This window comes from Melanotaenia boesemani, chromosome 9, assembly GCF_017639745.1.
Source record: "Melanotaenia boesemani isolate fMelBoe1 chromosome 9, fMelBoe1.pri, whole genome shotgun sequence".
NCBI lineage: Eukaryota > Metazoa > Chordata > Actinopteri > Atheriniformes > Melanotaeniidae > Melanotaenia > Melanotaenia boesemani.
The window spans coordinates 26819410-26836604 of record NC_055690.1 but is presented as its reverse complement, the minus strand read 5'-3'; the positions used below and the strand labels follow the sequence as shown (position 1 = coordinate 26836604).

Genomic DNA, 17195 nt, shown 5'->3' with positions numbered 1-17195 from the left:
TTCTCAATGATGAAACTGTACTGAGATTTATTGAAATAATGATTCTCTATTTTGAGAGAGCCGTGTTCTAGAGAGAACTGGACTTTCCCAACAATACAACTCGGTCCATTAGTTATTTTGCAGCTTTTGTAACAAACTTGGCGACTCATTCCATGTAAAGGTGAAACTATTCCTGTTTGTCCACTCTCACGTTCCTCCCTGCCTTTTGATCGAGCTCTGTGGCGACCAATTGTTAAATGTATGAGGGCGGGAGTAGGAAAAATAGTGAGTTTCTCCTTTGGAGGAGGGACTTCCTCCAGAGTTGCAGTTGGGTGGCAGACAGCCGTTGCTCGGCTGACACGTAACTAAACTTAAAGGTGTTTTGGAGGCCTCGTCCTGGTCTTCAAATTTGAACTTTTGCTCAGGCTTATCCAAACTGCGTCGGAAACGCTGAAGTCAGGAAGCAGGAGAAGAAATCGTCAGCCTTTGGTTTGTTTTTGCATTTAGAAACAAGGGACAGCAGGGCTTTGACTTGTAGCCGAAAAATCTGAGCGGATACTCTGAAGTCGCCACGGAGAGTCTTGAGTGGATGTGGCCGCGTAAAAATAATGCACAGAAGAGCAGATATTAGAGTCTAACTTATAGTTTCGGTGTGGAAATGCTCGGGGAGTAAGGGGAAAGGAGGGGGGGAAGGGGAGAAAGTTGAGTCGGAAGTTTACAGCAGCATAGCTGGGGCTTTCTCGTGCTGAGAGTGGAGAGAGCTGCGGGTCCAACATGGGAAACGGGGTGCGCTCCCGGAGGCAGCGGAAGATCTTCCAGTATCTCCTGTTAGTCACCGTGGTCTGCGGGGTGATGTACGGGGGGATGATATCCTACGAGATGCATAAACAACTCAAGAGGACAGAGGCGATCTCCCTGAAGTATCAGCAACATCAGGAGTCACTCTCGGCTCAGCTCCAAGGTAAACACACTGGCGGTGGTGCTCACAGCTGATGTGCTCTGGCTTGCCCTCTGATTGACTCCATTGACAAAACAGCAGTTTTATTGCGTTCGTGTTTGCTGATAGACGCGATCACACATCAAAACAAAGTCTAGGGCTTAATTAGGTTAATTGGTTACTTATTGATATTTCGGCATTCAAATTTAATCTTAAACCATCAGAGAAAGTAAAAAAAAAACAAAACAAAAACTCCCTTATGTCATCTTGACCGACATGCACGTAAAGTTTTAAAGCCAAAAAAACAAACTTGTGACTATCTTTTTTAATCTCTGTATTTCCTGAAAGGTAATCTGGCAGACGATGATGAATCAGTAATACCACACATACTTAGTTGAAGCCTCAGTAATGTGAAATTCAGCTTCAGCTGGAAGTTGACATGTCAAATATAAGAGCAAATCCACTGCCAACAAGTCTGCCGCCTTACAAAGACTGTCCAGTGTTACAGCCCAGAATGCCCTGAGTGGACTGTAAATACACTGTAGCCAACTAGCTTTGACCAGAGTTGACTTTCTAATCCCAGGTTAGCCACCACAGAGCTATAAACCCCTTCTTAGTTGGACAGGGCTGCCTCATGCACGTGCATATACTTCAAAAGTGAAATCAGACCCCACACTTCCTAGAATAGCTGGCTAGAGTTGCACAGACACCTGGCTGTAGTCTCCATGTCTTAATGCTCACCTTAGCACTAAATCTAACAGCCAGTGGCAGCTAAAACATCTGCTGCTGCTACAAACAGCTGGAACAGAGCAGGGAGGAGCACAGTCACCTCACTATGAAAACAGGATTTTGTTTGAATTAACCACATTGTTTGATGGGAAGACATATCTTTCCCTGGCATCTCTGTAACGTCTAACTTTTTAAATTAAATTGTTGAGTAGGAAACTCATTTTTCCTGCAAGCACAATAACCTAAGAGCAAAAGATAACTGTGAATTTATGCTGCGCAATGCCATTGTAAAGGAGTTTTATTTGTTTTGCATGCTGCATAAATATGTATTTTAATGAAGTAAATCAGACTTTTCTTTTAAAACTTTACTCAGAATTCTCTTATTGAACCCTTCTTACTTTGAGCAAACATGTTCTATCATCAGATTGTGCTAAAGGGCAACCAAAGTGCCTCTAGTCGAATCTTTAAATAGATCAGCTGGCAGGGTGCCCCACATTGATGATGTGTACAAGAGGTCGCCTGTTAGTGAATTTGTAAATGCTTTTATAGTAACAGTGGTCGGAGGCAGAAAAATCCAATAGACGATTAATTGGCTGATACCGCCACACCCCCATGGATGATGCTGGAAATGAACCATCTTTAGACCTTATCGGAAAACAGCTTTCTGCAGAGCAGCAATTTTCAGTCTAATGCATTAATCCATGAATGTTATATCTTCATCCGATGTGTGTGTGTGTGTGTTGAGACCAGCACTGTTATGTCACATGCCTAGGGTTTTTATTCTGCAATGCTGGCATGCTATCAGAGGGCAAAACAAGGCAGTCTTATTAGTGGCGTTAAAATGCAATGCCTTTTTAGTGAATTACAGTTTCAGTTATTGCTGGTAAAATGTATCAGATAAACACAGCACAGTTGTTTGCAAACTATTAAACCCCATTTCACTGGATATAATATGAAACTCTCTTCCTCAGCTTTTATGACACAACCACTTAAGTCCAATTCAACTTCATCAAAAATTTGAAAAGAGAAAAAAAAATTCAGTTTCAATGTTTTATATTTTGTCTTTGTACAAGTATAGGCTTAGAATAATTTCAAAGTCAGTTTTTATTTAGAGTTAGCATATTTCCCCAACTATCTTGGAAACCGTATGGTATATTGGCATTCAGTCCATTAAAGCATGATGTAATCGATATACATTATGTTGGATGTTCAGTGCAGTTTTTTTTAAAAGTGGCTTAGAATTGGGGTTATTTCCAGTTCCAGATCTGTTTATATTGACGTTTTACTTCTGGGTAAAACACATATTCATCAAGAGGAAAAATTTAACAAAGATTTTTCAGCAGCCAAAAAAAAAAAAAAACTGGGAATGCTGTTAACTCAGTAGAAATGCAGTAATCTGTTCTCATCATGTAAAGATACATGTTGATGTGCTTCTGTTAGCCGGACTACGTTATGTCTAGAGGAACTTCTTTCTTCTCACAACTTTTGAGAAGTTAAAACAGCCCTTTTTGCAGCAGTAGCTTGTACTGTAAACACTCTCCACTGTGCTCACGGGGTGTAATATTTTGTCTCATGTCGTTATGCCCTGAGTTTGAAATCACCAGCTGGGTGAAGAACCTTCTCCTACACATCTTCACACAGTGAAGTTTAAGACTACATCAGGAGTGTTTGGGAGGTTTTAACCCACACTCTGCAACCTTTTATCCGCCTCACTAGCAGCCATCTCTCCTGTTTTGTTTAGCAGATACACCATGGAGCTGCTGTAACACTTGCCCTGCTTATAAGAATATTTGCATATTTGTTAGTATGTTAGTACCGACATGTTTCTTTAGCTTGTTTCCCATGCTAAAGTAACAGCTGGTGTCACTTTATGTAAAAGTCAACCTGAAATGATTGTTACTGCACTTTTCAGGTCAGTGTTAAATTAATGGCTTTTTTTCATTTTCCACAGCTACAGAAAAGTAGATTGAATGAGATTATATATATTTATCTTTGTTTGGCTCAACGTGTGAACCACACCCATATCTTTTATTGTTAAACCGTGGATCATTCAACCACTTGATATACCCACAGCCAGCTGTTGATTGCTATTCTGCCCTATATTTAGAGGTTGGCCATAGCTCGGGGGCTCCGAGCCCGCCATATTGATTTGCTGTTAGCCTGTGTAACCTCAAGCTGGCAATTGTTTGTGATTTAAAAGGATCAGCTGGCGCGTTGTGGTTATGCATGCACTCTGTCAAATGTGCCACTCTGATTTCACACCCGTTCGCTCCCTCGCAGACCTTATTGTTACATTCTTCCTTTTTTTAGCTTTAATCAAATAAACCAAACTACTTAAATTAGATCAGTGGCCTCAGTGGGACCAGCAGTAACACACACATCTTCTCTCACTGGGTTGCTAGGAGTATCCAAAATGTCCACCACCCTTCATCTTGAGCTACAGTGTTTTATTTGGTGCATAACTTTCTTGCATTTTTATAGCTTGTCTTAGATGATTCAGGTTACGAGTCAAAATTCAGAACGACAAAAAGGCATGAATGATTACACAATTTTTTGGTCTTGTTTAGATTGTATTTAGATTGCGTGAATCCTGGTTTTTGAGGTACTTATGTGGGAAATGCTTACTGCTACATGGTTGAAAGAAAGCTGTTCCAGTTACCACAACAACAGGAAGTTTGATCCTGCAAGATATTTTAGTGCATGCATGTTAGTGCACACGTTTCCCATACTTGCAGCTGTTAGGAAAGATGGATGTAACTTAATTGAGGGCATCAGTTACAATACTCAAAAACATTTTAGTGTATGTTGCAGTCAGATTTATGCCATGACTATGCAAAAGAAGTTTGTATTGAGCCTCACTTCCTCCTAATTTAACAAGGATGTTAACAGTATGCATCACAGTCTCTGCTTCACTGCCAGCACCATGAGCCAAATTCCATCAATGCAATGCAAACCAGCAGAAGTTTCCCAGAATTTCGAGCTTCCCTGTTCTCGCTCTGCAGATACAGCGTATGAGCAAGCTTGTTTTGTTTGGACAAAGAGCAAAGTGATCAGGCAAGTGTAAAATAGATCAGTATCCATGTTTACATGTGCAAAATTTTATCAGTCAGGTTGCAACTGTACTGTTTACATGGACCCTGAAAAACTTAGATTATGACGTGCATCATGTGTTTGAACAGATTAAATCATTATGACGTGCAGAATTGTCAGACTTTTCCACAAACTTGACCTTACTCGCTTGTCTCGATCAGAATAAAATGTTGATCCATCAATGAGTGTGACTGGATCAGAATCTCTTGATGGTTATGTTTGCGTGAAGCATTTTTATTTCAGTCAGGCTTTTAATCTGATTACTTGTGTCCATGTAAACATGGCTAGTGTGTGAGTAAGGGTTGTTTTAAAACATTGTTAACCCTTCTTGCACAGAGTATAAGAAACATTTAGGTGGTGCATCATGAATGATTTAAATGGAAATGGGTACAAAATATGTTAGGAGGCACTGAAAAATAGTCTTTCTTCATATGACAGGGCATAACTTGGGGAGAAAAATACCACACACACCATACTGCTAAAGTATCAGGACGTCTGCCTTTACACACTCATGAACTTTAATGACATCCCACTCTTATTCCGTAGGGTTTAGCATAGAGTTTGCCCATCCTTTGCAGCTATAAAGGCTTCAACTAATCTGAAAAGCTTTCCACGAAATGTAGAATGGTGTTCATCTATGACCATAAATAAATTCATGACAAAAGTTGCCTCAATGTGCTTTTAAAGATTCAGTCTAATGCAGTCCAGTTCACTGTAAGGGAATACTTATTATGTTAAAGCACTTAATTATATCAATACATAAAGTTGTCCAGCAGAGAAAAGCAAGGGATTGCATCAGTTCTTCTCACTTTATCCTACAAAATATGAAGTATACTGAGTTGAAAACAACTCTTTTTAGCTACATTAGGATGTAAAGGCATGTAAGCTTGGATTCGCCCTGGAATGGGGGGGAATTTTAATGTCATGACCTCTTTGGTTTTGTCAAGAGGTTAAACATTTACACCCTCTTCTCTAAAACTCATACTTTAGTTGTATCTTAACCAGGGTTGCAAAATTCCAGGAATTTTCAAAGTTGGAAACCTTTGATGGGAATTAACGGGAATATATGGGAATTAATAGGAAATTTACTAAATTTAGGTTTATTTACTTAACAGGGAACTTAAATATAGTTGAGGAAAATATATTGTAGCATAATCTTGGCTAAAACAACCTGATTTAATGCAAGCACAGTTGAATATCTATCCATTTAACCACATGCACACAGCACTGCTTAGTGCAGGGTTTTTGAGGCCAAACCCCCTACATGCACTGTGCATTCCCCCATCACACGAACTGGTGATTTCTTCAACCCCGGAGTACTGAGGCCACTCTTGAGCTTGCTACTATGTTTTCATAATATTATGGGGTAAATTTGTTTTATACATAAATTGTAAAATATTTTGAAGAAAACTCCAGTTGTTAACTATATATCTGTTCATGCCGTGTAGTGTTTATAAAAGCTTTTTTGTTATCTTATTTTACAGAAAAATGTCCCGTTTGCCATCCGATGTGTGGAGGCGTTTCACACAAACTAATGTTGAATGAAAGGCTTTGTATGTGTGTAAATGTTGGGCAAAGACATACAAACATATAAAAAAATACATAAAAATTTTCTGAAGGCTCAAAACAAATATTTCCAAAATTCCCCAGCTTAACTACCCATGGAATGTTTCTGGAAATTTAGCAGAAATTTACTGGAGATTTCCCTCCCCTTTGCAACCTTTATCTAACCTGCTCTGCTTTGCCCTTTAAATGGATGTTGCACAGTATGCTTACACCAGAGTTTCTTACGGTTCTGAAGCGTGGATGTTTATTTTAAGTTGCTTTGGATGTTATATTGACCCTATTTGTGCTTGTCTCATCCAGCCTTACTTCACTTTCCGTTTTTATCGCTGATTTTCTATCCGCATCTCCATATGAAATGATCACTGGTGCCAGTTAAACAGGAATCTGTTGAGGTGGTGCTAAGAGGAAAGTAAAAGCAGCACCAGGTACAGAACAAACTTGAAACTATGACATTTCAAGTGTCCTCCAAAATACCTTCAGCCTATACAAACCTTCTATACAAAACTCCTCCATCAGCAGAAAAGTGTGGTATTCCTTTGGAGGAGAGACCCACTGAGATCAGTCTGGTTAAATAAATATCACACCCTCACTCTCATGTCAGCTATAAATTGCACATCTTCTCTCCACCTGTTTCTTTAAAAGTAATGTTTAAGTCTCTCTGAGCCGATATGCTTGTTAAAGTGTACATATTTGTACTGCAGCTCTTTGTTTGGTTTGTTTCTCTCTCCTGGTCCAAACTGAGTTGAAAACACAGCCCAAATCTCTGTGTTTAAATTTTTTTTCCCCTTCTTGTTTATGTACTCTTTTCTTTTCCATGTTTCTGATGTTCAGTGGTTTATGAGCATCGCTCCCGGCTGGAGAAATCTCTTCAGAAGGAGAGGTTAGAGCACAAAAAGGCCAAAGAAGGTGAGAACAAAAACATTGAATGCATTTGATTCTAGTTAATGCATATTTTCTTTTTACCTTTATTAAAATAAACTTGGAATTTTCCAGATTTTCTGGTTTATAAACAGGAGTCACAACAATCTCTGAACAAGGAAAAGGTATGTTTTTTTTCTGCATAGAGTAGACAAAGATAGTTTTCACACTTATTCAGGCTTAGTCCTCACTGCAGTTGTTACAACAACAGTGTGGACTACAAACACAGTGGATTTTAAGATTTATTTTTATGTTGCTTCTTGTTTTCAAACAGCAGGAGGCAAACAGCAGGTTAAACTCTTATCAAGTGCAGCATCAGATGTTAAAGGTATGAATGCATCCATTCTCACCCTGTAAACTACTTTCCTCTTTGTGTTTACACAGACATCTGCTTATCTACTCCTCTTTCCTTCCCTCATTTAGACTTGCAAACTATCCCTGCTGTTACCACACATCCTTCCTCTATTTGGTTTTTGATGTACAGTTAGTGTTATGTAGAGAGGCCATGTTGTAACAAACTTTGTGTAACTTTTAGAATCAGCATGAGGACCTGAAGAGGCAGTACTCCGAGCTGCAGGAGCAGCACCAAGTGCAGGGCGAGGACCACAGCCGACTGCTGGATGAACACAGGGAGCGCTACGATAAACTTCATCAAACCAAAGAGGGGGAAATCTCCCAACTCAAAGGTACAATGGTCCTGGGTGGATCATTTTTATGTTAAGATACAGACCAACCTCTGCTTGAATTAGCTGAGTTTGTGTTGATTACATCATTAAATGCATAGTATATTATATTTGAGCATAAAAAAAGCATGGCTTTAATTAGTCATCACCCAACCATCATCTGACTTAGAGGCCCAATTTGAAGCACTAAGTGACATCTAGTGGCTCAAATAACAAATTGCACGCAGCCTAATTAACTCACCGATCCTCAAACTGCAGTGGCTACTAAGGAATGTGAGAGGCTCCCTCTAAGCCAGAGTTTGTTTGTCCCTCCAGGGATACTATAGTAACACACCACTTTGTTCTAAATGTTTCCTAGCCAAATGTTGTGTTTCATATGTTTTTCTAAATGTAACATTTCTGTTAATGTGTGTGCCTTTTATGACAGACAGTGTGTATAATCTAAGAGAGGAAAATAAACAATTAAGGAAAGCGCACCATGACATTCACACACAGCTACAGGATGCACAGGTAAGAACCAGCTCAAACAGGTTTATCTGGTCTTTGTCATGTGTTTTTGAAGTAGTGAAACAACAAAACAAAAACACCTTATCTCATCTTAAACTCTACTTTAAATGAAAGGTTTACAAGACAAGGTGGTGAATGCCACCCATCTTTTCTGCATGTTTTAGATCCAGCATCAGGATCTGAAGACAGCCCACGACCAGCTCGCACTGACACTGGAGGACCACAAGAGTGCGCTGGCTGCAGCTCAGGTGGGAAAACAGCACTGAGATGCAATAAAATTGTTTACTGCAGTCGCTGAACACTGTGACTGATTGATGCAGAGTGTCTGTGTTTATCCGTGGCAGTAATGGAGATAGAACGTATAAATGGAGTAAAATGGCTTGGTTACAGAGGATTTTATTTCCCAGAAATGATTTAAAATTCCTTATGCTGTTTCAGTGAATTGTTTATGAAATCTAGTTCAACTAATTCATCTTTGCAGCATTAATCTTCACAGTAGAGAATAAAATGTGTACTTCTGAAGACTGTATAATCCTCAATAGAAAGAGATCCCAAAGGTGTTGCTTGTTTTTTTTTGTTTTTCTTTTTTTGTTAATTAGATTAGATGTTTCTGTTTCTTCTTGAGAATGACCTTTTAAAATGCTTGAATGGTTTTATTCAATGGTCTGCTGGTTTCCTTTCCTTCTGCAGTGATCACTCACTCTCCTCTCTCTCTTTCCTGCTCTGTCTGCCTGCATTTGCTAATTGGTTTTAAAGCCTGTCCCGCTTTCCATCAGTGCCTCTGGTCGGACACACACGCTCTTTGCTTCACCACAGGGGGTTGGTTTTAGTCAGGGCTGTCAGAGCAGTACATCTAAAACACACTGCAGCCAATCAGCCAGAAAGCTATAATGGAGGGACTGAGCTGAGATGAAGCAACAGGGGGGGAATTTGGGAAGAATTTTTCTTATTTATCTCACCAGCCTAGTCACAGAATGTCTGTGTTGGTGTGTGTGTGTGTGTGTGCACAGATAATGGCTTGTTAGCCAAAACTACATGATCAGTTTGAGCTTTCTTTATTAGCTGTAGTGTTAAAGTGTTCTTACATTCAACTGCTTGTAGTAATTTTATATTTTAACTTACCAAAATCTCAGAGAAAACTACCTTTTTCAAATGGTACCATAACTCAGTTTCCATAAGATTTAGCTTACTCTTCTCCATCATTGTGTATTTTTAGGCTCAGGTTGACCAGTACAAGCAGATCAAGGATTCACTAAACAGAGTACCCAACCAGCCACAGCAAGAGCGAAAACCCTTTCCTCAGCAGACGCAGGCAGCCACCGTAACAGCCGTGTCTCATGTCCATGAAGCCCATCCAGGTGCTACACTGGTGCAGTCTCATAAAGAAGAGCATGTTCAGGAAGATCCCCAGGCTCACTGGGACACTGAGTCAATGGTAATAAAAATATTTGTAAGAACGTATAATTATAAAATCAATCTAAAATACAGTTGTAGATACCAAAACACAAGGACTTAATTTTTTTTTCCTTGTGACTCTTATTCCAAGTTGGACCATCAGAAGGAGAAGGTGAATGCCCGGTCTGAGATCATTTCTCACCCCGCTGTGTCCCAGAACACCTTTTCTGAGAGAGAGGATGATGGAGAGGGAGAGGCGGAGAGGAGGAGGGAGCTGGCTGAGGAGGAGATGGCCCAAGCGGGGCAGCCTCAGAAGCTGGAGGAGGACCCGGACCAGCCTCAGGATGAGGAAGAGGAGGAACCAGAGCAAGAGAAGCCAGATGAGAATGTTTTGGACCGACAGAGACGCCATCCTCAGCCGGTCGGGACTGGTTTTAACAACTTATCTAAAGAGGGTTAAAAAGACTGCAAAGTTATCTAAGATCCATACAGTATCAGTTACATTTACACAGAATAGCTTATTATAGATTAGTAACTGTATTCTTGTCATGTTAAGGGCATCTCTAATGATCAAATCAGATCCCACTCAGCTTGTACAATGTGTATTATTGTATCATGCAGTAATTTCTATCTCATAAAGGATCACTTGTACTACACTGTGTGTCAAATTATTGTGGCACCAACTGAATGTGTTAGACTTATAAAAAAATTTTGTCCTGGTTTTACATGTTGTTCCCTCTCCTTCTTTTTTATAATCTCTCAGGATGCCCACGAAGTGCTGCATCAGGAGGCCCAGCTGCAGCGCCAGGCACCAGCCCAGGTGCAGCATGTGAAGTCAGCCTACGAGCAGCAGCAGGAGCAGCAGCGCCTGGAGGCTCAGAGGGCCGAGGAGTGGAGGCAGCTCCAGATGCGACAGCAGGCTATGCAGGCCCAGAGGCAGAAGGTGCTGAAGGAGAGGGAGCAGCGGCTAAAGGAGGAGCAGAAGAGAGAGGTGCAGCAGCACAGGGAGGCCGACAGACGGGAGCAGCTGCTGAGACAGGAGCACCTAAGGTTAGCTTCCAAACCAGACTAGAAATCCCTTAAAGTTTTTTTTTTCCCCCCTTAAGGACAAATCAAGCAAATCTTACACACAGATCATATCCAGCCAGTGACAACTGTGAAACAAAGGCTGTGGCTAAGGCTCAGATGTTGAAAAAGTGTAGTTTGGTTACATTTTTTCCCAGCTTGATGGATGTGTTTTAATGTGGCTTATACCTTTCTAACTGCCACTTATTGTCAAAAGGAAGAGGACCCAGTATGAAAACATGGACAATGATATGGGTCCAGGGGAAGAAAACCATCATAATGACAATGAAGAAGGTGAGAGCAAAAGATCCTTTGACCCTTACCAGCTGTTAAGTATTTACATTCAGTATTATTATTTTTTTATGCTGGACTTATAACGGATACAAACATTGATATGGTGGTTTTGGAGCTGCAGTGTGTCTTAAAACCACAGATTCATACTGCTATGTCTTCATATATAACAAACAGGGTAACGTGTCAAGTCCAGTTACTGAGAATGTGGTTTATTTAACTAAGTGGAGTATTAGCAAAGTGCTAAGTAGTCACACCAAAGCCTCATATCATCTGTGTGCATTTGTTTAAACTCACTTCAGTGTGTCAGCACAGCGAGTGGATCCTGAATGAAATTGGGAATATTCCACTGTTAAGTACAACAGTCACACTTAGAATTGGGAAGGTAAAATAAAGAGGGGATGGTTTTAGTTTAGAATAGTTTGAGGTGAGGACACATGGCCATAGAAAGCTTCCCACAAAGCCAGTTTTTTAAGTTCTAATAACATTTTATTTAATCTTGGTAGAAATATAGTGTAAAATGTTGGCTCAAGTAATAGTTTCTCATGCCTTTTAAAAAAAGAATATAATGACAAGTGCTTGGTGTAATGGTTTTGTCGACAGTTGGTGCGTTAACAGAGAGAGATGGCAATATGTTACACGAGGATGAGGAAGAAAAACAAGAAGTGGATCACAGAGTGCCACAGCATCAGGTGATTTTTATTTTATCTTTCCATTCTGCTCACACGTCTGTTAGAACATGTCCTCACAGCTCATTCACTAACTCAAGTAACAAAAGTCTGCTATGTGTCATGCATCGATTTACAAAATTATATCTAGTTTTCAGTCCTCAATGCTACAGTTTGATCATGCTGGAATCCATTATCCAGGACTTATTCCGTATTTAAAGCACCGTCATGTTTTTCTTGTCAGGACACTTTTCTAGTCCTTACTTTAATGTACTTTTTTTTATTTATTTATTTTTTGTTATGACCTCATCTGGTCTTTTGCAGGGTGCTGTTGATGGTGATGTTGACCCCGAAGACGACCCCAACAACCAGGGAGAGGATGAGTTTGAGGAAGCTGAAGAAGACCAGGCACCGCGCAGGGCTGCTGAAGAGGAAGAAGAGGAGCCGGCAACACACATAAAAACTCACCCAGGCCCTGAACATCCTGCTGTGGAGGAGGAATTAGTGGTGAGTCAGGGCACAGAGATCCATACAAGAAAAAAGACAAATAATCAAAAGCTACAAAGATTATCTTCCCAAAAAAACTTGTACAAAATTTGGGAAAGGTTGGGAGTGAGTTCCAAGCAAGAAACTACAGACATTGAAACTCAAGCAGAGGCTCAGCATGGTAGGAAGACACTGACAACTGTGTGTGTGTGTGTGTGTGTGTGTGTGTGTGTGTGTGTGTGTGTGTGTGTGTGTGTGTGTGTATGTGTGTGTTATTTCTTGGCTCTCAGATGGCTGGAAACCCAGATCAACAGGAAGACACACTGGATGACCAGTACCAGGAAGAAGTAGAAGACGAGGTAACAAGTATTTTATGTCCCAAAACACCAAGATAATAAAACCAGTATATTTATTTTCAGTTAGTTGATCCAGAATTTTAAAGGTTTGTGTTATACAATAACAACAGAACTGCTTTTAATAAAGTAAAATTTTCCGTTTTTTTTTTTTTTTTTTGCTGCTTTAAAGGCGCAGGAGGACATTAACGGTGGGCAAAAGAGAGATGAGGAGGAAGAGGAGGGAGTTGAAGAGGAAGGAGAGGATCCATATAATGAAGAGAATGTAGAACAGGTAGGAGAGAACCAGCTTTCAAATTAATTAATCAGCTTCCTCCACAAGCCACCAACAAGGGTACACCGACATTATAAGTAAAAATGGAGAAATGCTGCATGGATTCGTGCGCGCGTATGTGTGTGTGTTTTTGTGCATGCCTGTTTTGTGTCCTTGTAACTTGAACCGGGCTTGTGCAAGTTGTGATAAATGAGAGCAGTCAGGTGCTGAGTTTGTCAGGGTGTCAGGTTTTCACCTGAGCTTGGTTTATTTATTTTGTTCTTAAAAGAAATCGATGTGACTGGAAGTTATAAAAGGGCTGCCTCTTGGTTACATATTACTCAGAAAGAGTTACTTGTGTTTTTTTATATTGCAGTTCACAGTGCTCATATGTCCTTAAGGAACACGTTAAACTCCTTACTACTTCCTGTACTAAAACCTCACCTCTGACCTTATAGGAAAACACAAACTAATTTTCAGCGTGTTGTTTATGAAAGGCTCTCATAGTGTTCTGCTTGAAGTTAAATACCCATAAATGTCTGAGACAATAACGTTCAGCATTTTAGTAGAAATTGAGTGTTTACACAAGATTGTTTAACGGCCATTAAGTCATTCGGTGTGCTTGTCATTTTCTGAAGGTTGGAGCAAAAACCCAGGATCAACCAAGAAAAGAGGGGAATCACCGAACCAGAGCAAAGGATAATGAGGAAGAGAATTATGAGGAGGAGGAAGAAGAGGTAGATGAAGATGCAGCTGGTCGAGACAAGAGAAAGAATCGGAGGGCAGAAATGTAGGATGAGCACAAACATCAGCTCCAGTGCCTTTTTTTTTGGCTTCTTGTTGAGCCATTTGGGCCTTTCTGTAAGTTCCTAAAGGAATAAAACCATCCATTCATTCAGAATTCCACTTAGGAAAGTCTGGAAATTATGCCTGGAAGATGGGCAGGGATGCAAACACTGTACACTGTGGAAATGGACACAATTTGTAGGGCGTGAATGGCCTATAAACTGTATTTCTATTTGTATTTTTATTTGTTTTTCTGTCTACTCGCATGTCTGCCTGCTTGTCTATCTGGTTCAGAGAATGTATTTTTTATCAATTTGCTGCCTTTTGATTATTTGTAAAGAAAGCAGATAAATTATGCCATAATTTTGTCCTCATGTTCAGACTCTGTTGTTTGTTTAATGCAGACCCAAAGTTTACGTCTTGCATTCCAATCACTTGTGGCATTTCTGTTATTTATTGCTGGTGGAAGCAACTCTGACAATCAAAAAATGTGCAGCACTTCTCTTTTTCTTCCCCTGATGGAAGTAGTTGGATGCAAAGGCTTTAACCAGTTAAAGGCTGACACAGGAACAATTTCACTGGATATTTCAGCAAATGCCAATCAAAAAGGACATTTCTGGTGAAGCTGCTCTACACAGTGTTATGCTGACATGTGCCTTTCCATTCTAAAAAAAAACCTCTGCTAGATCTTAGTCATTTTCCATTAGAAAAGCCATTTAATAGGACAGAAGAGGGGTAAGCCTGGGTTTGTGAGTGTGTGACTATTTTAAATGAGCTGCCTGCGTGAATTAAATTCACAAACCCAATGCAGTTTACTAAGTGTCTTAAATGTACTGTACGATGTACAGTCAAATGTTTGTAAATTTGTACACCTGTTTCTTTTTTTTTTTTTATACAAAAGGATGGATTGTGGTTGTATTGAACCATGTTTGTCATCTAGGTGTTGTGTGTAATAAAGATGTCAAAGGGTATCAGACAAGCATTGTGCAGTCATTTTCTGTACTTGCAGGAAACCATTTAATGTTGACAGGAATAAATAACCAGTGCAGTCTTGGTGTTACGAGCTACCAGCTCATGCGATGTGTGCCCAATCAGCAGGCAAATGCCCTGAAACAAATCAAAGTCTATGCTTCCTTTTAATTCTTTTAACCAAACCAAGAGGTTTTTGAACCATTGCCCACCCTTAAAATTTGACTGATCCCCCCAAGAGTCGACAATCAAATCCAGGCTTTGTTTAAATTAAAATGCCCAAGTACAAGTGAATTCGGGATGTAATATGCTTCTATATTTTGCTCTACATCAGCATTATGCTGTTCTTGATTATAATTTTATTTATACATCATCTCACCAAAATCATATGTTGGTGATATATGCTTATCCAAGCTTTTTATATTTTTATAAAAAGGATGTAAAAATGATTAAGCCACCAAATATGACGACTGTGTAAAGTTAAACTGCCACTAATACTGAAGAAAAACTGATGAAACTTTGCAGAATAATTTGGTTCAGTGTAAGATTTTGTAGTCAACAATTAACACTTTAAAGCTTGGCCCAAGAAAAAAATGGGGGCGGGGGTGAATTCTACTTTTTTTTACTATTATTATTATTTAAAGTCTTTTTTTTGGCCCTATAACAAAATGATTTTTGTATATTTACCGTTTATTACCGTGTGATATGTCAACCTTATTGTATTGCAAAAGGTATCCACTAGGGGGCAGATGACAAGTATGAGATTGTGTACAACAGGGTTTTGAGCAAAGTTGTTACCAAAGTGATGCAAAAGATCTCAGAAACTGTATGTATTAAATATTATACATACAGCATTAAAGGGCGATGTATTTGTACAGCAATGGTAATCCACACAATGTAGGATCTTCCTGAGTAAACAATTACTGAAGAAAAATTTCATTGGCTGTTTGTTTTTACATCAGATGACTTCTTTGGCACCTGATAAATTGATGCATTTTTCCTTACTGTACACCCATAAACTGGCAAGTCTACCTTTAAACTGAAGCAAAATCATTCTTACTAATAATCTAACATATTCATTATGTTTATTTTCCTGTGTCAGGTGCACAGTAGCTCCAAAAGTTCCCAATCTAACCCTATCATTTTCTGGGTGAGAAGAGAGAAGTGAGAATGCACTCATACATGACACGAACAGCTAAATCAGGATGAGTAATGATCAAATAAGAGACAGATGACTGAAAAATGCACATAACTCTAATAAACAACATTTACCCCCAGCAAACACACTCAGTCAGCTCATCGCCTCAGTTTTTGCTCTACCTCTCAGTTCCTGTCATCATCCTTGAGCTCCTTATTTCTTCCTACTCTGCCTCCTGCCATGCCCTCCTTCCCCCCTCTCTCTCTGTCTCTCTCTTTCCCACTTTCCTGTCATCAGCATCCCCTATGCTATTGTGAGATTGCTGATTGCTCTCCCCCAGAGGGACGGTGAGATGCTGAAGGACTGTTACAGCAACAGGTGTCTCATTACTGTGCTAATAGCAGGCCACAGGGAGACATATGCACACATATGATTTTACAGTGACATGCAATGGCAGAGATGATCACTCCTCCACATTCCTCACATTCTTGCACCACTCTCTGTCATTTCACGGATGGATTAGCAGGCATGGAAAATCTAATGTGTTGATAGCCCAGAGCCCAGATCTATCTTGAGACGAATGCCCACATGATTGCTACTGATGTTCAAACCTTCCATTTAACACCACTGCAAGATTTATTTAAAGCTGAAGCTCCAAGCTACTGAATCATATATATTTTATTCCAACCCACTTTTCTTAAACCATTCTAATGTACAGCAAAACAGGAAAAAGTCTTTGTAACAAAACAAGCAGGAGAATTAACAGCATAGAGTCATCACATACAAAGACCAGGCGCTCATCTTGATCTGGATCCTGTTTGCAGTATAGGGCTTATTATCCTGTCTCTCTGCAGCATCTCTCATCCATCAATGGAGACTTAGCCTGTTGAACATAACAAAGCACAAACAGTCTTCCACACTTCAATAAATCCCAAAGAGCCATGTAACTGGTAGTTTATGCCAGGCTGTATACTTGTTAGAGAGCTATTGCTGCCTAAATTGCATTCCTCTGCATCGCTGTGAGCAAAGTAGATGTAAGTGCAGTTTATATATGTATGTGTGCCGCAAACCATAACGGATGTTTAAATGCTTAAGTAGTTGCTGAGCTGCTTGTGTGACAGTATTCATGTTCACGCTCTGTAATGTAACCTTACAAAGTGTGTTTATGTTGCAGGAGGATCCTGAAAATGAAACCATTATTAAAGCAGAGTACACTCCTGCGATGTATGAATAAATCAACAGTGGGAAGGGGCACGTTGTGTAACCCATCAACATGAGAGCTCCTTCTCAGTACACCTAGAATGTAACCACTGCAGTACTATGTATAAAATTGTATGTGTGCACACATAAATTCTGCCACTGCAAATGCTTAGAAATTAATC

The 17195-nt window shown here is 39.8% G+C and overlaps 1 protein-coding gene across 2 annotated transcripts; it reads left to right on the top strand.

The window, feature by feature from the left end:
• Window positions 1-306: 306 nt before the first annotated feature.
• golim4a (golgi integral membrane protein 4a) lies at window positions 307-14677 on the top strand. 2 transcript variants are annotated; one of them, XM_041994670.1, is made up of 16 exons: window positions 307-940; window positions 7133-7207; window positions 7295-7344; window positions 7494-7547; window positions 7755-7905; window positions 8330-8412; window positions 8574-8657; window positions 9626-9844; window positions 9956-10225; window positions 10568-10854; window positions 11087-11163; window positions 11764-11852; window positions 12153-12335; window positions 12605-12673; window positions 12840-12941; window positions 13559-14677. In XM_041994670.1, exons 1-16 carry the CDS (start codon window positions 754-756, stop codon window positions 13712-13714), a joined length of 2136 nt encoding a protein of 711 aa, XP_041850604.1. In that variant the 5' UTR covers window positions 307-753; the 3' UTR covers window positions 13715-14677. The 2 variants fall into 2 exon arrangements, with proteins under 2 accessions (XP_041850604.1, XP_041850603.1); XM_041994669.1 differs by having other exon boundaries at window positions 9626-9859.
• Window positions 14678-17195: the final 2518 nt, after the last annotated feature.

Coding starts and splice junctions, on each gene's coding strand:
- golim4a (XM_041994669.1), top strand. CDS start 754: ATGGGAAACGGGGTGCGCTCCCGGAGGCAGCGGAAGATCTTCCAGTAT. Junction 7,548..7,754: donor TGCAGCATCAGATGTTAAAG/GTATGAATGCAT, acceptor TGTAACTTTTAG/AATCAGCATGAGGACCTGAA. Junction 9,860..9,955: donor CAATGGTAATAAAAATATTT/GTAAGAACGTAT, acceptor TCTTATTCCAAG/TTGGACCATCAGAAGGAGAA.